The 21,349-nt window shown below is 37.3% G+C and overlaps 1 protein-coding gene across 1 annotated transcript; it reads left to right on the plus strand.

Annotated features, from left to right (window-relative positions):
* The first annotated feature begins 302 nt into the window (after positions 1-302).
* Positions 303-12,042, plus strand: LOC108711600. Its single transcript, XM_041579074.1, has 12 exons — positions 303-683; positions 3,652-3,679; positions 3,755-3,845; positions 4,059-4,149; positions 6,644-6,732; positions 7,458-7,585; positions 8,437-8,488; positions 8,854-8,951; positions 9,071-9,210; positions 9,361-9,426; positions 11,006-11,191; positions 11,899-12,042. Exons 1-12 carry the CDS (start codon positions 303-305, stop codon positions 11,932-11,934), a joined length of 1,386 nt encoding a protein of 461 aa, XP_041435008.1. The 3' UTR covers positions 11,935-12,042.
* Positions 12,043-21,349: the final 9,307 nt, after the last annotated feature.

Genomic DNA, 21,349 nt, shown 5'->3' on the forward strand with positions numbered 1-21,349 from the left:
TAGCTGTAAAGCCTGTGCCATGGTACAACTCCCTCAGATATTGTGTAAGTTGGGGCCAGAAACCCATGTCTCAATAAAGGCATTTTAAACAGCATAATCATAATCTATGGCTGGTGCTGTCGACATCTGTAAATTGCAACTCCCTCAGATATATCAGCTGTCATAGGATTCTGGGAGTTTGAGTTTCACCAGAGGGGGGGGGAGAGAGAGAGAGAGAGAGTGTGTGTGTGACACAATTGTCACACAAGTCATGTTTTATCAGGACTGACTCCTCACTCCTACGGAACGCATTTTAGGACATCATGCGTCTACTTACGTTTGCGTCATGCGTCGTCCTATGCCTTCTCCGTTGCGCATCGCTTGCCTTTGAAGTCACGGATCATCCAAATGTGCAGTCGCACCTCCGCTCTGTAGCCTCCCTCCTCAGACGTCGCTCATCAACGCTCCGCCCTCAGACTTCCTCCTTGAGCTGTCAGACGTCGTCCATCAGGAATCAGTCGTCCTCCATCAGGCATCCTCCATCTGGCATCAGGAATCCTCCATCAGGCGTCCTCCATCAGGAATCCTTCATCAGGCGTCCTCCATCAGGAATCCTCCATCAGGCATCAGGCGTCAGGAATCCACCATCAGGCGTCAGGATCAGGCATCAGGCGTCAGCATCAGGCATCAGGCGTCAGGATCAGGTATCAGGCGTCAGGATCAGGCATCAGGCGACTCTCTGTCCTGGGCTGCTGTATTCATTTTTTTTTTTACTTCCGGTTTTACATTTGGCGCATTTTTTCCCCAGCCAATAGGAGTCTTAGGTTTCGACCAATTAAATTAAAGCTGCCACTTGTAGGCGTCGCCATTTCGTCCCACAGACATTGTTTGGCAAGGCACGCTGTCTGGCTCCGTTCATCTACCCCCGCATGATTTGTGCTGGTAATTAGATAATTAATTAACTGAAATGTGGCATATACTTTAATTAGTTCGTGTTTATGTTGTTTTTTTTATTTATTTTTTTTAAATCATTTAGCTTGCTGCTTACAAATAATTTACACTGCACAAGAGAGAGCAGGTTTCTCTGTACTTTAATTACCTTCCATGGCTTTGTGTTTTAGTTTAATATTTTAGAATATATAATATTTTTCTGGTTTTATTGCATTAATTTTATTTATTTTATACGTTTTTTTTATTTTATTTATTTTATTGCTATTATTGTCATTACAGGTATTTACCATAGCTTTGCAGCTTGCTCGTTTGTTTGTTTTATAAACCAGTTTTTACCCATGTTTGTTTTACTTGTCCTTTAGCTTCTATTTTTTTTTTTTGCTCTATTCTAACTTTATACTGACCACATCTAAAAAAAACATGCTCTGTAAGGCTACAAATGCATTGCAAAGGCTGCGTTTCGATTACTCCTTTTCCTATTCAGGCATCTCCTATTGATTTCCCACCTTTTACAATGCATGGTTGCTAGGTGTATTTGTACCCTAGCAACCAGATGGTTGCAATAGCAAACTGGAGAGCTTCAGAATTAAAATCTACATAACCAAAAAAATAAATAAAAAACACGATTAAAAAATGTAAACAAATTGTCCCAGAACATAACACCCTACATTATACAGCTATAGGATCCCATATCCGGAAACCCGATATCCAGAAAGCAACTAATTACGGAATCGCTGTCTCCCATAGACTCCATTTTATCCAAATAATCCAATTTTTTCAGAATGATTTCCTTTTTCTGTGTAATAATAAAACAGTAGCTTGTACTTGATCCCAACTAAGATATAATTAATCCTTATTGGAAGCAAAACCAGCCTATTGGGTTTATTTAATGTTTAAATTAATTTCTAGGAGACATAAGGCACGAAGACCCAAATTACGGAAAGATCCGTTATCCGGAAAACCCCAGGTCCCGAGCATTCTGGATAACAGGTCCAATACCTGTACTAAAATTTAAATTAAAGGTGAACAATCCATTTAAGATATTGTAGTGTCCAGGCCCTGACTGGCAATCTGTGGGTTCTTGCAAATGCCAGAGTGGCTGCTGCAAGGTGCCATAGAAAGTCAGTATTTGGTGGCCTGGTGGGGGCTCTTTGTGCTTCTGTGTGGGCTGAATTGGTCTCTGCATACCGGAAATGCCGGTAGAATTTTTTTTATTTGATTTATTTTATTGCCATTATTGTCATTACAGGTATTTACCATAGCTTTGCAGCTTGCTCCTTTGTTTTATAAACCAGTTTTTACCCATGTTTGATTTACTTGTCCTTTAGCTTCTATTTTTTTTTTGCTCTATTCTAACTTTATACTGACCACATCTAAAAAAAACATGCTCTGTAAGGCTACAAATGCATTGCAAAGGCTGCGTTTCGATTACTCCTTTTCCTATTCAGGCATTTTACAATGCATGGTTGCTAGGTGTATTTGTACCCTAGCAACCAGATGGTTGCAATAGCAAACTGGAGAGCTTCAGAATTAAAATCTACATAACCAAAATAGTTTTATAGTTTTTGGATTATTTGCTGCCTTCTTCGGACTCTTTCCAGCTTTCAAATGGGGGTCACTGACCCCATCTAAAAAAACAAATGCTCTGTAAGGCTACAAATGTATTGTTATTGCTACTTTTTATTGCTCCTCTTTCTATTCAGGCCTCTAATATTCATATTCCAGTCTCTTATTTAAATCAATGCATGGTTGCTAGGGGAATTTAGACCCTAACAAACTGGTAAGCTGCTGAATAAAAAGCTAAATAACTCAAAACCCACAAATAATAAAACATTAAAACCAATTGCAAATTGTCTCAGAATATCACTCTTTACATCATACTAAAAGTTAACACAAAGGTGAACAACCTTTAACAAAATTATATCGGGGGGTCTTTTTACAGTTTGGGGGTCTTACGGCACATAACACACAGTTGGGGATCTGTACAAGTGAGAAATCTCCATAAAACTATATACATTTGGTATCGCTGCGTTCAGGAGACATTTTTTTCATTTTATTAGACACTTAGAAGCCTATTTTTTTTTTTTTATTTTTTTTTTTTACAGAAGTAGAATAACGCCGAAATTCTTACATATTTTCAAAGCTCAGGTTGTCTTGGAAAAAAAAACTATATTATTTTCCTGGGTAAACTAAAACCAGGAAAGGCCCTTAAAGTGAAAGAGTACAAAATGTCTAAAAACTTCTTGCCAGTAGAGGTTTTCAGCTAGGACAGAATGGCTGGCAGGGAAAAGGTTAACTTATGCAAGTTAGGTAACATTGTCTAAACAATATATATGATCATTGGCAGAGGACTGCATTAGGTCTCCTTTTTTCTCTAATATGTTTAATAAGGTGCAGTTCTAATTTACATTTTTTCATTTAGTATATTCACTTCTATATATAAATTAAGTGCTATGCATGCTGTGTTCATAAAGATACTGAGAGTGTAATTAACTGTATCATGAACAATTGTTTTAGTAAAATATAAAGCTTTGTTCATTTATTGCATTTTGTTATCTATCATTTATTTTGTCCTTGGTTAGTGTCAATTTACATTAATCTTTAAAGGTTTATTTATGTTAAACAATCTTACATATTTTTATTGAACAAATTGTTCAATCTTTGTTCTGTATTAACATTTTCCGATAATTTTTTTTTAATGTTTTATACATATATTTACAGATTATACATGAAACTTCAGACATGGAAAGTAAGTGTTTATATTTGTTTGTATTTGTTTAATTGTCTGTACCTTTTACTTATCAACACTTATTTTTATTTGTAGGAGAAGAGATCATCAGAGGCCTATTTTGCAATGGACACACACAGAAAGAAATCATTTGGATACTAGACAAAGTTTACAGCTACAGAATATCGTTAGTAATAACTGTGTGTCTGTGTATGTATGTGTATATATATATATATATATATATGTGTGTATTTATATATATATATATATATATATATATATATATATATATATATATATATATATATATATATAATCACACACACAATTTTGTTGTTTTTAGTCAAATCTAGATATTCATATATTCATATATTTAAAATTTTTCTACATCTGTTTAAAGTGACCGTCATTTACGCCGAATTTTAAAATCTTATTCCTTGTGTCGTCGTGCACTCAATAGAGACCATCAATCTATTTTTAATGCTGTTAAAGTAAGTACTTATTTTTGCACACATTTACTATATCTTTATCACAAATCATTTATAATCACTTTATAAATCCGCTACCGATGACTATAAATACTATATTTTAGATTAGTAAAGTTAAACTTTTCCCCCACCTCCTATTAATTTTTACAATTAATTTTCACATTTTCTTTCTGTCAGCCCTATTTTGCTATTTTATAGTTAATAGGAGAAGTGATTCATGTCTTCAATTGCTTCAGGTGTTCAAGAGTGCTTCTGTATAGCTGTGCTTCGTTTATCAATCAATATATTGCAAATATCTAACTAGAACTGTGCTGCAGTTTGTAGAGTAAGTTGTCCTGGCAACCAAAGACATGCGCTCATATATGAATACATCCGATATGTCACTGCACTCCTTAGATTCCCCATCCCGCCATACACTTTTTATAATTGTATAGGCAGGGTACCATGCATGGGCATTAGGTCATCCATTCTGGTGCAGATTTTGGGTTGCTATACAACTTGCATTGTCCACAAAATGACACTTGCCTGCTTACTATGATTCATAATTCCAAGACTGAAGGAAACAAAATTTAAATAATAAATATAGCGTAAGTAAAGTTTATTTTGCTCAATTAAAATTTGAAGTAATTTCTTAGTGACAGGTCCCCTAAGCTTAAAATAGTATCACAACTGAGATGAACTGGACCTTGCATTGTTTACACCTCAGATTCATGCTGTAATTTTTCACACCTGTACTGCTCTCTTTTACACATGCTCACATGTTTACATGTCAGGCAGACTTTATGAGCAGCACTGGCAACGTAGAAACAGAACACACCGGCACAACATGGGTACTGCTAGCAGGTATAACCTTGCTCGTTTATTGCGGATGCAACGTTTTGGGGCGTAACCCCTTTCTCAAACATGCTTGAGAAAGGGGTTACGCCTTGAAACGTTGCATCCGCAATAAACGAGCAAGGTTATACCTGCTAGCAGTACCCATGTTGTGCCGGTGTGTTCTGTTTCTACGTTGCTTCTGAGGTTGCCAAGTTCCTCTATCGCCGAGCACCTGGGATTCGTGTTTGTCTGGATGGCCAGGGTGTGCGAGTGTAAGTTCTTTCTTTCTTTCTACAGCACTGGCATAGTGTCACTGTCCATAGTATACGATGTACTGTTCATGTTAAGGTGGCCATATATGTTAAGATTTTTAAAAGTTCTTTGTTATCCGAAGACAAAGCTTATCTTGAAATTATCTTTGAAATGTATGATTTGTTCATCAACAAAAACAACGATTTCAAGCGATATTGTATATTTCAATCTAGGGGAAACTGTGGGTAGCTGCCTGCTTGGCCCTGCAAACAATAGTACAATGGATACATTTCTCTCACCTAGTTTGGGGGGGGGACACAGGCACCATGGGTATGGAGATACTACAAATTGGAGAGTGGACACTAATAGATAAAGTTGACTCCTGCTCTGGTCTTCATCCCCTGCCTCCTCCTACCCTCTCCAGTTTCTTTTAGTATCCTCAGAGGAGAAGAACATGGACACTCCGTGGCAGGAGCAAATGACCTTAACTACAGCGCAGGTCATGCCACACTTTGGCCAGAGATTAGCTACTCCAGCGCCTCTTCAGCCAGATGTTTTCAGCTGCCTTCCCGCTCCACTGAGGCTGCAAGCAAGAGCTCCCATATCCCTGAGGCTGTTGTTCGCGCTCTACGGAAGACTGAACCAGCCTGATTTTACAGGGAAGTTTCCTCTAAGGCACTAAAACATTGGCTGAATAGGTAGGACACCTTTTTTCCTACCTCCCACCCCATATAGCAGCATAGCAACCCTTGGAGCAAGTGCCCCGTCTTAGGCTCTCTCCCTCCCCCAGTACTCTAATCTGGTGCAGCTGGAGCCTTCTTAGGCGCACCACGACCTTACACAGTCTCTTCCCAGCTGCACTCTTCGCCCCTCTTCAATTCTCCACTGCCATTTTGAACATTGGCACCCTTTGAGAGTGCAGCGACCTTACCCCACAGCACTCAGACATAACTAGCTGGTTGCGTCTCTATGCACCCTTCGCCCACGCTGGTGGCCATGCCTCCCATTGCCATCTTGCGTATCTTCCAGGCTCCACAACGTGGGAATCAGAGCAGATGATTAGGACTTAATCAGGGAAGTCCTATTTTCCTAACGGGATCTCTGCTTATATCATAATACACCCCTAGTCTAGAGATATACACACATATATCTATATATCTCTATCTCTACAGACATGCCTGAGGCACCACACGTCATCAGCACTGATACAGCGGGGACCCACATCTACCCCCTGCCTATCCATCACGCAGATCTCTCTAAGGGAGATTGGCCATGACTGACACAGCGGAGAAGGCAGTTCTAGTCAAACCTACTTTTGATTACCTCATCTTTCTCCTGTGTCCCCCTGTCGACGAGAGAAAATCTATATTTTTGACCAAACATTTCTATTGTGTTTCCCACATAACAATACATCTTATTGTCTTCTTAGAATGAAATTCAAATTTGCTCCCCCATGATTGGTGTAAAAGCAATGCATAGGAAAATCAGAGATCTCAAAGGCATTCGACCATGCTACAGGTTGGTTTTTCTGAAATTATAGTTACTTCTATCTTTCACATTTGTAATCATGTTCTGCTAAGATATTGTCTTGATCAATTCCTTTTGTTTTAATGAAAAGTCCTTCAAATATGATTGAGTTTCTGATTTTTTTATATACAGGTATGGGACCTGTTATCTAGAATGCTTGGGACCTGGGATTTTGGATAACTGATCTTTCCATAATTTGGGTCTGCGTGCCTTATGGCTACTAGAAATTAATTTAAACATTAAATAAACCCAATAGGCTGGTTGTGCTTCCAATAAGGATTAATTATATCTTAGTTGGGATCAAGTACAAGCTACGGTTTTATTATTACATAGAAAAACGAAATCATTTTTAAAAATTTGGATTATTTGGATAAAATGGAGTCTATGGAAGACTTTCCGTAAATCCGAGCTTTGTGGATATCGGGTTTCCGGATAAGGGATCCTATACCTGTACTATAAAATGTTTTAATTTTTTTATTCATGTTTGGGGAAAAATAGATATAAATTTCTTTGCACATCCATGTTTGTGAGATCGAAAATCATATTTATAACAAATTAGTTTCTTTCTTGGATATATTTAACAGTAAATGTTACTGTTGAAGACTGTTGGGGAAGACTAGTAAATATTAAAGTTAGCTGTGATAGAAAATCAGAGCAAGCAAGAGAATTTTTTTTATTGAAGTGTCATTAATTTACAGTTTTAATTAAACCAATAGGAATGATGTATATCAGGTAATGAGAGTGCTCGACCCATATGGACTACAATTTCGGCGTCCAGGACAGTGTCGTATCCCTCGAATTGTTTATAGCTGCAGAGGCCCAAACGATGTCTGGCATATTGATGGTAAAGTGTAAGACATTTTTCACGTTTCACTGTGTACATTAAGGGGCAGATTTATAAGGGTTGAATTTCAAAGTAGAAAAAGCTCCGAAATTCTACCATCGAATTTGAATACTTTGACTTTGAATATCAAAGTCGAAGTTTTTTTACATCAAATTTGGCAATTTGCGGTCGACTTAAAATCGTTCAAACAATTTCATCCATCGTTCGAACGGTTTTTCTTGATTTCCAAAAGCTTAGTAAAGTGCTCTATAAGGTCCCTATAGGCTAACCTAGCACGTCGGCAGGTTTAATTTGGCGAAGTATTGAAGTCGAATTTTTAGTTGGTTCTCTACAAAAGTTCAATTTTGGGTCGGATTTGTAAATTGTAATCATTTTTTCTTAATAATCTTGAAATTTTTTTTTACTGTCATAGCCTGTATAAAAAAAGTACTCCATCTCAAAAATGCAGAAGTCAATGGCAGATTTCCCCTTTACACTTGCAAGATCTGATCGCACTGGGTTTTGTAAAATTTGAAGATATCTTTTTCAGTCAATATTACAGAAAAATCACACAATTCAGATTTTTTTACTCTTAACCTTAGTGATTAACTTATTGATTATATTTATTGATAAATATTGTGCATACGAGTTTGTGCATACGAATTTGCACAAAGTGGTTTTAAGAAACTAGTGAGACATTTTCTGTTTTTAATAAATAACCCCCATAATGTATTTTTATTAAAAAAAACAAAATAACACTACTTAACAAACCTTTATTTCAATATAATTTTTTTACAAAGATTTGTAAAATATTTATAGATCTTTAGTTTATTGTACAGAAAAAGAAGAATAATTAAATATTTTTATTTTAGGAAATGATAAATTAAAGTTCTATGGAATTTGGATTCACTTATGTATTGATGGGTAAGCATGTTATTAACCAAATTTGTAAAGAAATTCATTCTCATATGTATCTCTCTATTTCATTCTGGATGTCCTAAAGTATATTCAAAATCAAAATAATGTATTACAAATATTTTAAGCCACCCCTAATTTATTATAACTTTTACATGTGTAGTGTAACTAATGTTTTAATAAAAGTATTAATGGCCAATTTAATGGATGATCCAGATTAAAAAGGATGGCCCTATTATTTATAACATACAGATTTAAAAATGTAAAGTTAAAATCAAAATATACTGGTATTATTTTTAATTATAGTCATGTAAGGAAAATAAACATGTAAACAGCTATGTACTGCTTCATCTTAATTATGTTTATTTTGATAGTTTTTCCAGACGTGTTATATGGCTTAATGCGGGTACTACTAATAGAAAACCGGACATAATTGGACGATATTTTCTCAATGCCGTTGATAGTGCAAATGGTACAAACCGGTTTACTTTCATATTTGCTTTATAGTGATTAATAATACTATTAATTGTTAATGTTCAGATATTAAAATTGCATCCAAGAACTGAAACAAAATTACATATATTTTTTTAGGTTGTCCAAGACTAGTAAGATCGGATCGTGGGATTGAGAATGTCCTGGTTGCTATATTTCAGACATCTTTTCGGTACTATCATAATGACTCATGTTCTGGTTCCAAGAGTTTTCGCTTTGGAAAATCTGTTCACAATCAGGTAAGCAATCAATGTTGACATTAACGCTGTACGTATGTAATCTGCAAATACAAGTCTTATGACCACTTTATGTCATCAGTGTTAAAAATGCACTGTTAAACAATGTAATGGCAATATATTAATTTCAATAAAATATTTATTTATTTGTAGCGCGCAGAATGTTTTTTTGGCCATCTTAAGAAGTCGTGGATATCTATGTGGCAACAAAATTTTGAGGTACTGCTTTAATTGTAACAAAATTTCACAGTGTAAACTAGATAGGGTACACAGGGCCGTTTCTGTAGTGCCGCCACCCATCACCCACTTAACTATCCTGTGTGGGGGCCGGGGGGAGGCTGCAGCACTTGTACGGAGAGCTTGATTGTGCTCTCACACTAGTAAAGCTGAATTTTCAGTTTTAAAATGGAATTCGGCTCCTGAATTTACCAGGATAAACTTTTTTTCGCACCTTTTTTGTCGCTGATGCCTGAGTAGCGTTTTTCAACTTGCCTCATTGGAGCAGTGTCCCTGATGGTGCACTAGGATTTCAACTAGATAATACAGGTCTGACCTGACCTGAGGCTGCACTGACATATTTTTCAGTCCATGGTGGAGATTTTAAATAATGAATGGCACGTAAGAAAATTGTAGAAAAATGTCATTTAATTCTAACATATTTTTTACATATTTCTGATTTTATATTCCTAATGAGGCAGTACTATTTACAGTTAGGGTGCATGCAGAGAATAAAGTTATAAATAGTATGTGTATATATGACTTAAGCTGAGGGAAGATGGAACATTGGCTCCCCTCGCCAAAAAGTATGGCTTCTGATTGCATACAAGCAAACACAGTGCACTGGAGCAGGTGCTGGCCTTAAACACGATAGCATTTTCTGTGCTGACCTCCATTCTGCGACACGTTCCTGCATACAAGTATATTTTTGACTTTTAATAAATCAACAGATTTGGAGCACGGAGTGGATCCTCTTCTTTTGGCTGCATTAAAAATAGCATTTAAGCCAACAGTCTGTGTGCCCTGGTCCTTGTGGAGCATGTAGAGCTTACATTTTTTCCCTGTGGATTTCCTAAAATCATCATTTTTATGCTTAGCATTACTATAAGATGCCTATGATTAAGGGAGTGATTCCAGAAACGCGTAGGGCGTTGGATCCTTGCAGGAGTACGTAATAAATCTGTATTCTTTTGTTCGGAATGCTGTCCATCTTTTTAGTGCTACACGGATTTCGGGCAGTGGGGACGCTGCAGACAGAGCACCCAACAGGAACAGCAATGGGGGGGTGAACTTTGAGCGGTCCGTTGTTTTCAAGCGACATGAGAGAGAGAGAGAGAGAGAGAGAGAGAGAGAGATGTCTCTACACAAAAAAAAAATTGTGAATTATTAAAGTCCATATATTTTATAATATATATATTATTCAATACACAGCAATATATGTATACTGTTTGCATTTGTGTTCTATATGATGTATTCACAGAATTAATATTTTTTGTTACTGTTGTATTAATAATTTTAAGCCAATTTGTATTCCACATTTTTTCATTAAAAATCATTTAGAATCTAAAATGATTGGTATCTTCCTTCAGATTGTTAGGGGGGTTCTTAAGATTAACAGGATTATTTCATGTATTGTAGTGTACCTTACAATCATTTCTTTCCTGTACATTTATACTTTTTTTATTCCATATTTTTTTAATTTTATGTCTAATTTTTATTTTTTTTCCTGTAGACAATGGTGGCAGCAGAGATACTCGATTTGTCCAATCCAGTTAATATGCAAGTATTTTTTTATTTCTAGTTAACCAGTGCTGTGCCAAGTCAGCCAGGCTTCTGTCACCCCCCTTCTAATGCGTGCAGACGCAGAAACGCACATGCGTATTTGTGTCCAAGCGGACAGCCAGAAGCTGTTTGTGTATGCAGAAGAGCACATGCAGCTTTTGCAGGTGGGGGAACCAATCCCCTGAGCTTGGGGAATGCAACAAAGGTATACAGACCACAGTTTTTTCAGTGTTACCCTGTTTATAGTTCCTGTTATACAAAGGTGCTTTTGTACATTCTTGGTAGTTCCAGGCCCCCAAGGTGGTGTAGCCTGGTCCCCTGGCAGGGCTGACCATTTTTTTTTTCTACTATTCGTGTCCTTTACTCCCAGAAGTTTTTGTTAACCCTTCGGTGCCTGGGTCCAACTTTCGAAGACTATATTCTACATTTCAATAGACCCTATGAGAAAAACCCATCTTCATTATTTTAAATGTTCTTAATTTTTATTTTATAAAACAAACCCATTAAAGTCATTAGATTTCATACCTATTAACTGTTCTTATATTACATAATGGACTGTTGGCCTGGCAAGGTTAAAGGGGTTTGCGTAGGCACACAGGTGTCTTCACTTTCTCCCCTCCACATCCCTCCATTGCAATTCATTTTCCTAATTGTTGGATGGTGTGCATAATTTTTAATTGTGTGCTCAGAGCAGAGCACAGTGTTGTAGTTTTGGGAAAGAAAAGCAGTACTCTTGTACTGTATGTACCAATTATACCAAATTGCTCTTGCATGTGTGTCCCCTGTAAAAGATGCACAATGTACATTGTAAATGTCAAGCATAGTTTCAAGTATAAAAAAAGAACTGTATGTGAGAAACTACACTGTACTTCCTTGACTTACAAAATATTGTTGTTTTTTTTATTGATACAGACATTGTCTCCAGTTCTGTTTTCTTCCTCTAATTGATCAAGAATTGAAATTTGAACAGTGTGAATGGAATGGACACCTAATTAGAAAGCAGAGAGGATTTCACAATTTTTGTGCAAAACCAGATGTGCTTTACTTTGCTCCACCCAACGGTTAGTGACTTACTTATAAAAAAAATAAATGTATATTTTTACAACTGTTATAGTAATATAGAATTTTTTAAAATAGTCCTATCGCATGCATTATTTCTTCATTTGTATACTATATTATGAACTCTATATTAATTTTTTTGGCTACAGTTCACTCATGAAAAACTATAATAAAACAGTGGCGTGTTTCATATAAGTTTGTCATGTTGCTCACAGTTTAGTACATGTCACAAAAGAACATGGATAAAGTTTTGTTTTAGCATAGGATGCAAATGTTAGGCACCTCCAGTGAAAGAAATATTAAATTCTTTTCATAGGGGCTCTCATTGAACTTCTCGTGTTAAAAATTAACCACCCATGTATTAAAAATCATGTTGAATTTTAGTGAACTAGTTCAGAGCACTGACACTATGGAGTTGAGAGCACTGACACTATGGAGTTGATTTATCAAGTGTGAGATTAAAATTAGAGAGAAAAACTTTCTATTCATTCGTATATGATAAAAAAAATCCCCTAGGAATGAATACAAAGTAAGTGAGTTTGATTTTGATGAGTTATAATCTCACAATTTAATAAAGCTGCCCTTATATTTTCAATAGAAGAAACGTATCAGTTTACTCTACTATAAATCCAACAATTATTTTTAAAGGAGAAGGAAAGGTAATTTTTAATAGCTATTCTAAACTGTTGGTTGCATGCCCCCCTCCTGAAACGCCATACTTGAATTTCCCAATTCGAGGTGGATTTCTTGTACTTACAGAAGTAAATCCCAGATGCTGAGTTTATAGCCGTCATTTTGATGTATGCGTCACATCCTGTGCCTATGTTCCGAAAGTATGCATGCGCAAAATTTATTCCTCCCCCGCGTCAACTCGCGTCATGCTTTCAAAGCTCCTGTACGCTTGCCTGGGGGATATACAGAAACTGTTTGTACATGCGCAGGGCTTGGATGATTGATTCTGTGCATGTGCAAGCCCTTAGAATATTTGGATTGGCAGAGGGATGTCTTCTATTTTATTAGCACTTTACAATATTTTTGACATATCTCTTGGAATACAGCTAAAGGGGAAATCATATAGCAGCAGCATTTCCGTAAGTAGCTCTTCACTCAAGGCGCAATATATATAACTGTATTTGTATTTTACCTTTCCTTCTCCTTTAATTAAAAAAATGGCACTCCTATTATTTTTCAACTGTCAGGTTTAGTATTCTATTAAAAGCCCTTTGCAAAACATATAAATATTACTAATATTTGAGATGTTTACATTTTAAAGTTTAATTTAATGTGAACTAGATTTCACACATGCAGATTACATTAAACTTAACACGATCTTGTAATGCACATCCACATTAAAGAAAATACTTATGAAGTGGCAGCAGAGACATCTTATCTGTGAGGGTTGGTAGGGGTGACCCCTATGTGCCTCACGCATTTACCCCTTAAAGGGGAAGGAAACCTAGTTGTCGCAAAAACCCTCCCCCCCCCCCCGGCCTACCCGTCCCGCTGGGCAAATGCCCCTAACTTGTTACTTACCCTTCTGCACAGGTCAAGTCCAGGGAGTTCACAGGCGACATCTTCTTCCACGCGATCTTCTTACTGCTTTGACCGGCGCATGCGCAGTAGGAGCATTTCGCCGGCACGATCTACTGCCGCATGTGCCAAAAGTACATTGTGACTTCTGGCGCATGTGCAGTAGATCAGTACCGGCGAAAGGCTCCTACTGCGCATGCGCCAAAACAGGAAGAAGATCGCGTGGAAGAAGATGGCGTCTGTGAACTCCCTGGACTGGACCTGCGCAGAAGGGTAAGTAACAAGTTAGGGGCATTGCCCAGCGGGACGGGTAGGCCGGGGGGGGGGAGGGTTTTTGCGACAACTAGGTTTCCTTCCCTTTAACAATACAGACCTACACAACTTGTCCTATTGTTTTAGGTAAGGGAGCCTCAGATCTCCATTCTCTAGTGTAATTTGTTTATGTTCACCATGTGGTTATTGTCAATAACATAATTTAAATGTTTATAATGCAATTAGTTCAATAACATTTGTTTTCTCTTTTTTTATTTAGGGAAGAAAACAATATTTGTTTGTTAGATCCAGAACTGAGAAATTATGCTGAAAACTTTGCAGCAGTAGCGGACAACATCTTCTTGTAGCCAGTGAAGAGTTTAGAAATTTATCTTGCCAATTTTTGCTCCAGCGTGGATATACTATGCCAAAGACACGTAGTCAAGCTTTGACTGTTATCAAATACTTTCTGCATCTTTTGACTTCATTATAAATAGATTGCAAACTGTGTCCACCCCAAACTTTTGTGCAAGCTATTGATGTCTATCATACTATCTTTCATTCATTTTATTGATATGATTGGTCTCTGACATCTAAAGGCTGCTATTCAACTATTCCTACTATATAATCAATAGTGTTGAATCCTGTCAAATATTTATCTTACAATTATTGCTCTCTTTAATGTAGAGGGATTTTGTATTCACCGCAAATTCCCCTTTCTAGTAGTCCCAAACTGTAAGTGCAGACATTAGTGGTCTTGTCTTCATTTACCTCTGGAGGCACTACAGAGAATTAATTTTTTTCTTGTACCTCCTGGTCCCTCACACTGTGTATATATAGTTAAGTCTCTACCTCCTCATATCCTTTCCGTTGTCAAGCTCAAGATAGAAAGATGTCCTGTGGCCAGACTAAAAATCAGCCTGGGTGGGACTTACTGCACTCAAAGTTTGTGCCTACTAAAAACGTTTTTTTCTGGTGAGAACAAAATTCCGTTTTATATAGTCGACCCTACTGTCAATACAGATGTTAATGGCGATCCAAAATGCTGTCTTCGGTAGTTAATTTTAATTTGTGGTTGGATTTATGTTTATGTGCCACTGTCACAAGTCAGGTCCAAATAGGGACTCTCCTGTGAAATTAAGAGAAGTCTAAAGCTGGCCATAGACGCAAAGATCTCATTGTACGAATCAAGGATTCGTACGTTTTTCTTAACGTGTGTGGAGAGTCCCGACATTTTTCGTCCGGCTGAGATCAGACAGGTTAGAAAATTTCTGTCGGCTGTGGGGTAATATCTCCGTATGTATTGCCGATCATACAATTTTCAGTGGGAGACTCAGTAGCTTGTCTATCGTACGATTGCTGTCAGGGGCAGAACATCGGCTGATCTGTTCTAAACTACTGTTTTTTTGGTCGGAATGGTAAGACTTTGATCTGAATGGTTAGTGGCAGGTCGGGAGATGGGAAAGTCCAATTGTACATTGATTCATAAGATCGGATCTTTGCGTCTGTGGCCAGCTTTAGTTTGGATGCGGTTTCTCCTGCCCAGTGTCTTAGACACAGGGCTCCTGATGCCACCCACATTTGCTTTGGTTTAGGCTAGCAGTTTGGTGACCTCCATTGCGGCCTCTGCTAGAAATGTTAAGACAGCAGATAGCTTTGCTACCTCGTTTTGTAGTTGCTGTGTCGGTGGACATTGGGCTAACTCTTGCACCCAATATCTGCTTCTGCGGGTTAAGCCAATCCCACTTCTTTTGTTGTTCCTCGGGTTCCAGATACGTTTCAAAAGAATTTCTTTGTCAAAGCGATCCTGTGTTCTGGTTGTGACCACTCTGTCAATCGCATGAGTGATGGAGTTCAAAATTTGAAAGGCTTGTTTTTTTTCTGAACTCCTAGAAGTCTGGCTGCCCTTGACAGTGCAGCTGTCTCGTCCTTCATCTCTAGCGTCTGCATCATCTCCCTTTAGTAGCCTTTTAGACACCTCAGGGGTTGCCACTGCAGTACCCCTCCCTCCTCTTCCTGTCTGTCTGAGTCTGTTTGGAAGTACTGTTGTTCTGAACTATCTGTATCCTGATCTGTATCTGCCCCTGCTGTAGAAGCCAGTCCCTTTTCAGATTCTGAGGAAAGAGTGAGTGTGGTTGTAGCCCTGTGTTTCACATTATCGCACTCTGCTTTGGGCCCTCCTTTTCATAACCCATTGGAGAAATTTACCTTGTCTGATGTTTGGAAAATCGGATCAGTCTACCAGGCTATTGTTATAGGGCTCTCATCTATAGGCCTCTGGGGGGCGTTTTGTGATGAGGCCAACTCCTGTCAAGGCTGTGTCTGAGTAGTATGTGGTGAAAGTACAGGAGGCTCTGGTATGGTTGCTTCCTTTGGAGTATGTTGCAATGAGGGCAATAATTATGTTTTGATTTTTTGGGGGAATGTCTGCACACCCTACATGTAGTTAGCTTATTATGTTTCTCTTGCTTTTTAGCTGACTGTACTAACTCCATGCTGTCTTTTTGTGAGTCTGTCTCCTCCAGGGTTTGACATGTTGCCCAGCAATGTTTGCCCAGCAACACGATTGTGTAGTTTTGGCATTTTCACACCACGTGTCTCTAGACTACGAGCTTTCTTTACTTATTTACCGCTTCCTGTGCATTCTTTAATGCATCTGGTGTCAGTACCACCTATGTTTTATATTACAAATATTTTCCTAGTGGACAGCTCTTTCTGTCCATGACCGTCCAGGGTGTCTTATTCCACTCGCTCTTATGGATACAGTTCTAGTAGCACAGCTCTGCGTGCCCTTCACTCAATCCCACACTCTCTAAGTACTCCATTATGGGATAGGTGCTATTAAGACAGTTCGGCATGTCCCTAGTACCCAGGGAAGGTCTCAATCCCTTCATGATCCTGACTCTGTTATGAAGTAAACTTCTGCTTGTCCCCTGTCTGAAGTCCTTTTTGTGCCAGCAGACACTTGTTTTAAAAAGGTCAGCACTGTGTGACACTGAACAAGTCCTTGTTAAAGGAAATTATGAAAAGAAAAAATTACTGTCCTTTGCCTCTAAAACAAGACAAAGCACTTATGAGGCGTTGCAGACTAACTATATTTACAGTGTGAGGTATCAAAACTCAATTGTCTGTCCTTCCTACAGAGGTGAATGAAAAACAAACACCTAACATCTGGACTGACACTAGGGCAGACAAGAGAAAGCTGTGCACCTCTAACATTGTCTTAAAATAGATCTCCATGCATTAAATTAATGAAAATTTGTTTAACACAATAGTATGAATTTCTGTATAAGGATAAATACATTATTCTAATTGAGTATGCAGTGATGGAAGCAATATGCACTGAGATACTAGTATGTGATATGTAGATGCCCCAAAATGTACCTTGTGCATACTAATTTAATGGGTCACATCTACCCTGCTCCATAAAGACAACACCTGATCCACGTGTGGTAAAAGCCCAAAAAAAGTACTGCAAACTATTTTAGTAAAACATTTTTTGTATACTTGTAAGAGTTGGTTTACAGTGTGTATAAGTATGTGTTTAAATGTACATAATGAAAAAAAAGAAATATTTAAAATAAAGTCAACTTAGACCATTCCTGGAGCAGGAGTTACAATTGCATCGGCAACAGGGTCATGGATGTCCATGAGTGCAAAGCTGCTGTTTGAGATTAGGCCTGCAAATATTAAGTTGCAGGACATACATGACAGCCACCAGACTCGTTGACAAGGATGCAGTCACTGCTGTTTCCTCGGCGGCTGAAGCCACCAATGAAGAGAGAAACACTCATCTGAGTGAGAACATTAATAGTACGTTCTTGCCATATAGACCACCAGCCTGTCAGCAAGTTGTGCTTGGCAGTAAAAACTATAAATTGAATGTAACAGCAAATACAATCCCTCATTCTAATTTACTACTTATAAAGAAACCACTTCTCTGTAGAACAGATGTTACATTGGCAGGAAAAGATTGTTCATGATAATTTCGGGTTTGATATTTCACAGAAAAAACAACCACCCCTCTTTCCCAGGCTTGCAAAATACTGCATGACTTCATTCTGTGCAGAGCAGCTGGATGCCATCTACAGAAACTCTGCAGCATTCAGAGGAAGTAAGGGAAGGAGAACCAAAAGTAAAACAACTTAATTTTAAAAAAAAAAGTCTAGAAGACTGGGTTTATTTATAGGTTGAAAATTAGAAAATGGGGATTTTTCTCTTTACTTAGTCTTCAAAAGGTACAGCTGCAATTAAGCTGTAGCAACTGTATCAGTAGTGTTGCTAACACAAATGCATTCATTTCCTTTTGATATTCTTGCATAAAAGGATTTTGCGTTTCAACTCTAGCCTCAAAAATGTTCCTGGGTCGTGCTAAATAAGTGCTTTTATTAGGCCATGTAGGAGCTCCTATGTGGAATTGCAGCCTACAGGAGGCTTTATTTGACAGTACACCTATACACAACAAATACTTGACACCAAGCCTGTAAAGTCTTAGAGATCATACAAATAATTGCTGAGAAAAATGTTACAATCCACTGGCTGCAGAATTGTTTTAGATGAGGACTGTTTTATGCAATATAAATTTATATAGACCTACATTTTAAGGGTACTTATCTGTGCTGAAATTTTGTTGTCAAACAGTCTTTATGGATTGTACTACCACTTTTCAAGATAATTGAGGCAAATCAGCTACAGTACGGATCTATTCAAAGTTGGTACCTAACACTGGTTTCCTTTCTGTCATTTTGTTAGTGACATCATTATGAAGGGTATGCTCTATATCAAGGCATGAAAAGACTCCCCCAAAGCACCAGCTTTTTTAATGTAAAATTTCAGTAACATTTTTAAAATATTAATCAACATTAGTGCTAATTGTTGTATTACCACATTTAAACGGTCAGATGCTCTAAATCCATTATTTTTGAATGTGTTCTATGTTTGACAGTAATCCTATACATGTAGTGGTAACTAAAACATATAGTAACATGCTAACTAAAATTGTGCTCTCACCGCAATTTTTTTTAGACCAGTTAATCATCATCTAATCGTATATGATAGGGAACTGAAACCAGTATAAAGCTTTTGTAAATGCAGGTGTATATTCCAGTGATATTGCATGTATATCGTCTTGCATCAGACCACTGACCAATGCAACATGTAGCTGTACACTGGCTTATCTACCATGACCGGTAATCATTCATCCCCATTTACAGTGATTGGGTTGTTTTAACCAGTGTGCACACTTCTTTTTTTGTTCTTGAAACTCTGTATTTGTATATTTCCACAAACAAAGTACATCAGTTTGTTAAATTAACTAACTGCATGTCTATTTATATTAGTGGCACATACAGAAAGGATTATTATACTACATCTGACATGAGAAAAAAAAGGCACAGCAGACCATGTTGCTTTTTACTTCACAAAGCTAACTGAACATTTTCTCTTTCCTTCACACATTTAACATTCCAAATATTTTAAGGAATGACTTGCAAATAATATGGTTAATTATAAGCAACTTTTCAATGGCGATAGAGGTGGGCTGGGCAGCTTTATGTGGTGGGTGAATTTTTACCTGTGCTGTCCCCTGATCCTGGACTACCCAGGAGCGCAGGACTATATTGGTTCAATAGGCCTGAGGCCAGCCCTGATTATTCAAATGCAAAGCAAGTAACTTTCACTCTACATCATACAAAAAGTTAATGCAAATGTTAAATATCACTTTATTAAATCTAAGCTTAAAATAAGTTTGTACAAGACCTTTAATGAAACATTTTGGATACGGAATATTATAATTGAAAGTTTAAGAAAAATCACAACAACTCTTATCCAAAAAGAATAACTCAAATGACAACTTTAAACTATTCATCACTTTTCTGATGCATTTATTGAAAAAAAATGTTTGCAATTTTGAACCATACCATTCTCATGTTACAAAATATGACTTGTACAGGTAATTCGGTGATAAAATGCTTCTACAGGCAATGTTAAAACTGTTAAATATGAATACAAATCACATCATGTTTTTGTCCATAAAAAAAAAGTTCAATTTAAAATTTTATATCAAAGATTTCACAATAGTTTTTTTTCGAACAGGACATGTACCCCTGTATCCCATAGTGGATGTATAGTTTTCCATCAGGACAGGACTATGCAAAGACGGTCATTTGCTTTAGCTAGTACTCGTACTTCTGTGCCCTTTGTTTTTTTTTTTTTTTTTTTCATATAGTCTGTTTACGTTGATCAACTTGCTCTGTGAAGCAAGTCTGTTTCTCGATTGGATTGGAAGGGGTATAAGCTGTAGAGGTTATGAGTTTGTTCTTTCCTAGTGTGCTGCCTTTGGTGATGGGAAGCTATATGTAAAAAAAATTAGTGGGCATGTTCAGTGTTATAAAAAAACATCACTGCTAAGTTTATGTGAAACACATAACTTACGTCTTAAAAATTCTTAAAATGGCTAAAATTAAAAGCTAAAGGCATTTATTCTTTTACGTAGACTTCCTTCGCCACCTCAGACCAGGCGAAGCGCAATAAGAGTAGATAGGCATTGCTTCAAAAAAAGTGAACATTTTTTCTAAGTCCGAAAAAACGCTGGCGTGTTTTCTATATTATGGGTGATAAAAAAAGAAAAAGATTGAAAACATTTTTGGGGCTCCCCTCCTTCATTTCCTAACTTATGGCAACTTAACTATACAGTGGGCACATGTGTAGGGCAAAATAATCATTTTATTTGAAGTTTTGAAGGTTTTCTAGGCATTTGTAGTGCTGATACGTACAGTATTCCTCCATTGAAATTAGAATTTGGCGCCATATGCAAATTAACCATCGCTAGCGAAACTTCGCTTGCCGAATTAACGCTAGCGCAACTTCGCAAACTTACGCTACCCATGTGCGCAACTTCGGATTTTAGTGAATTTGCGGAGCGCTGGCGAAACTACGCCTGGCGAAGTGCAGCGAATTTGCGCATGGCGCAACTACGATTCTTAGTGCATTTGCCCCTAAGTGTCTAATAAAATGAAAAAAAAAAAAACATGTTTACAAAGAACAATCACATATGTCGGAAACATTTATTTTATCTACAAGCCAATTGGGAAAGGTCTATGTCTCCTGAACACGGCAATACCAAATGTATATAGTTTTACGGAGATTTCTTACTTGTATAGACCAAAATCTATACAAGTGAGAGCCCCAACTGTGTGTTATGTGCCGTAAGACCCCCAAACTGTAAAAAGACCCCCCGATATAATTTTGTTAAAGGTTGTTCACCTTTGTGTTAACTTTTAGTATGATGTAAAGAGTGATATTCTGAGACAATTTGCAATTGGTTTTAATGTTTTATTATTTGTGGGTTTTGAGTTATTTAGCTTTTTATTCAGCAGCTTACCAGTTTGTTAGGGTCTAAATTCCCCTAGCAACCATGCATTGATTTAAATAAGAGACTGGAATATGAATATTAGAGGCCTGAATAGAAAGAGGAGCAATAAAAAGTAGCAATAACAATACATTTGTAGCCTTACAGAGCATT

Source organism: Xenopus laevis, chromosome 9_10S (assembly GCF_017654675.1).
Source record: "Xenopus laevis strain J_2021 chromosome 9_10S, Xenopus_laevis_v10.1, whole genome shotgun sequence".
NCBI lineage: Eukaryota > Metazoa > Chordata > Amphibia > Anura > Pipidae > Xenopus > Xenopus laevis.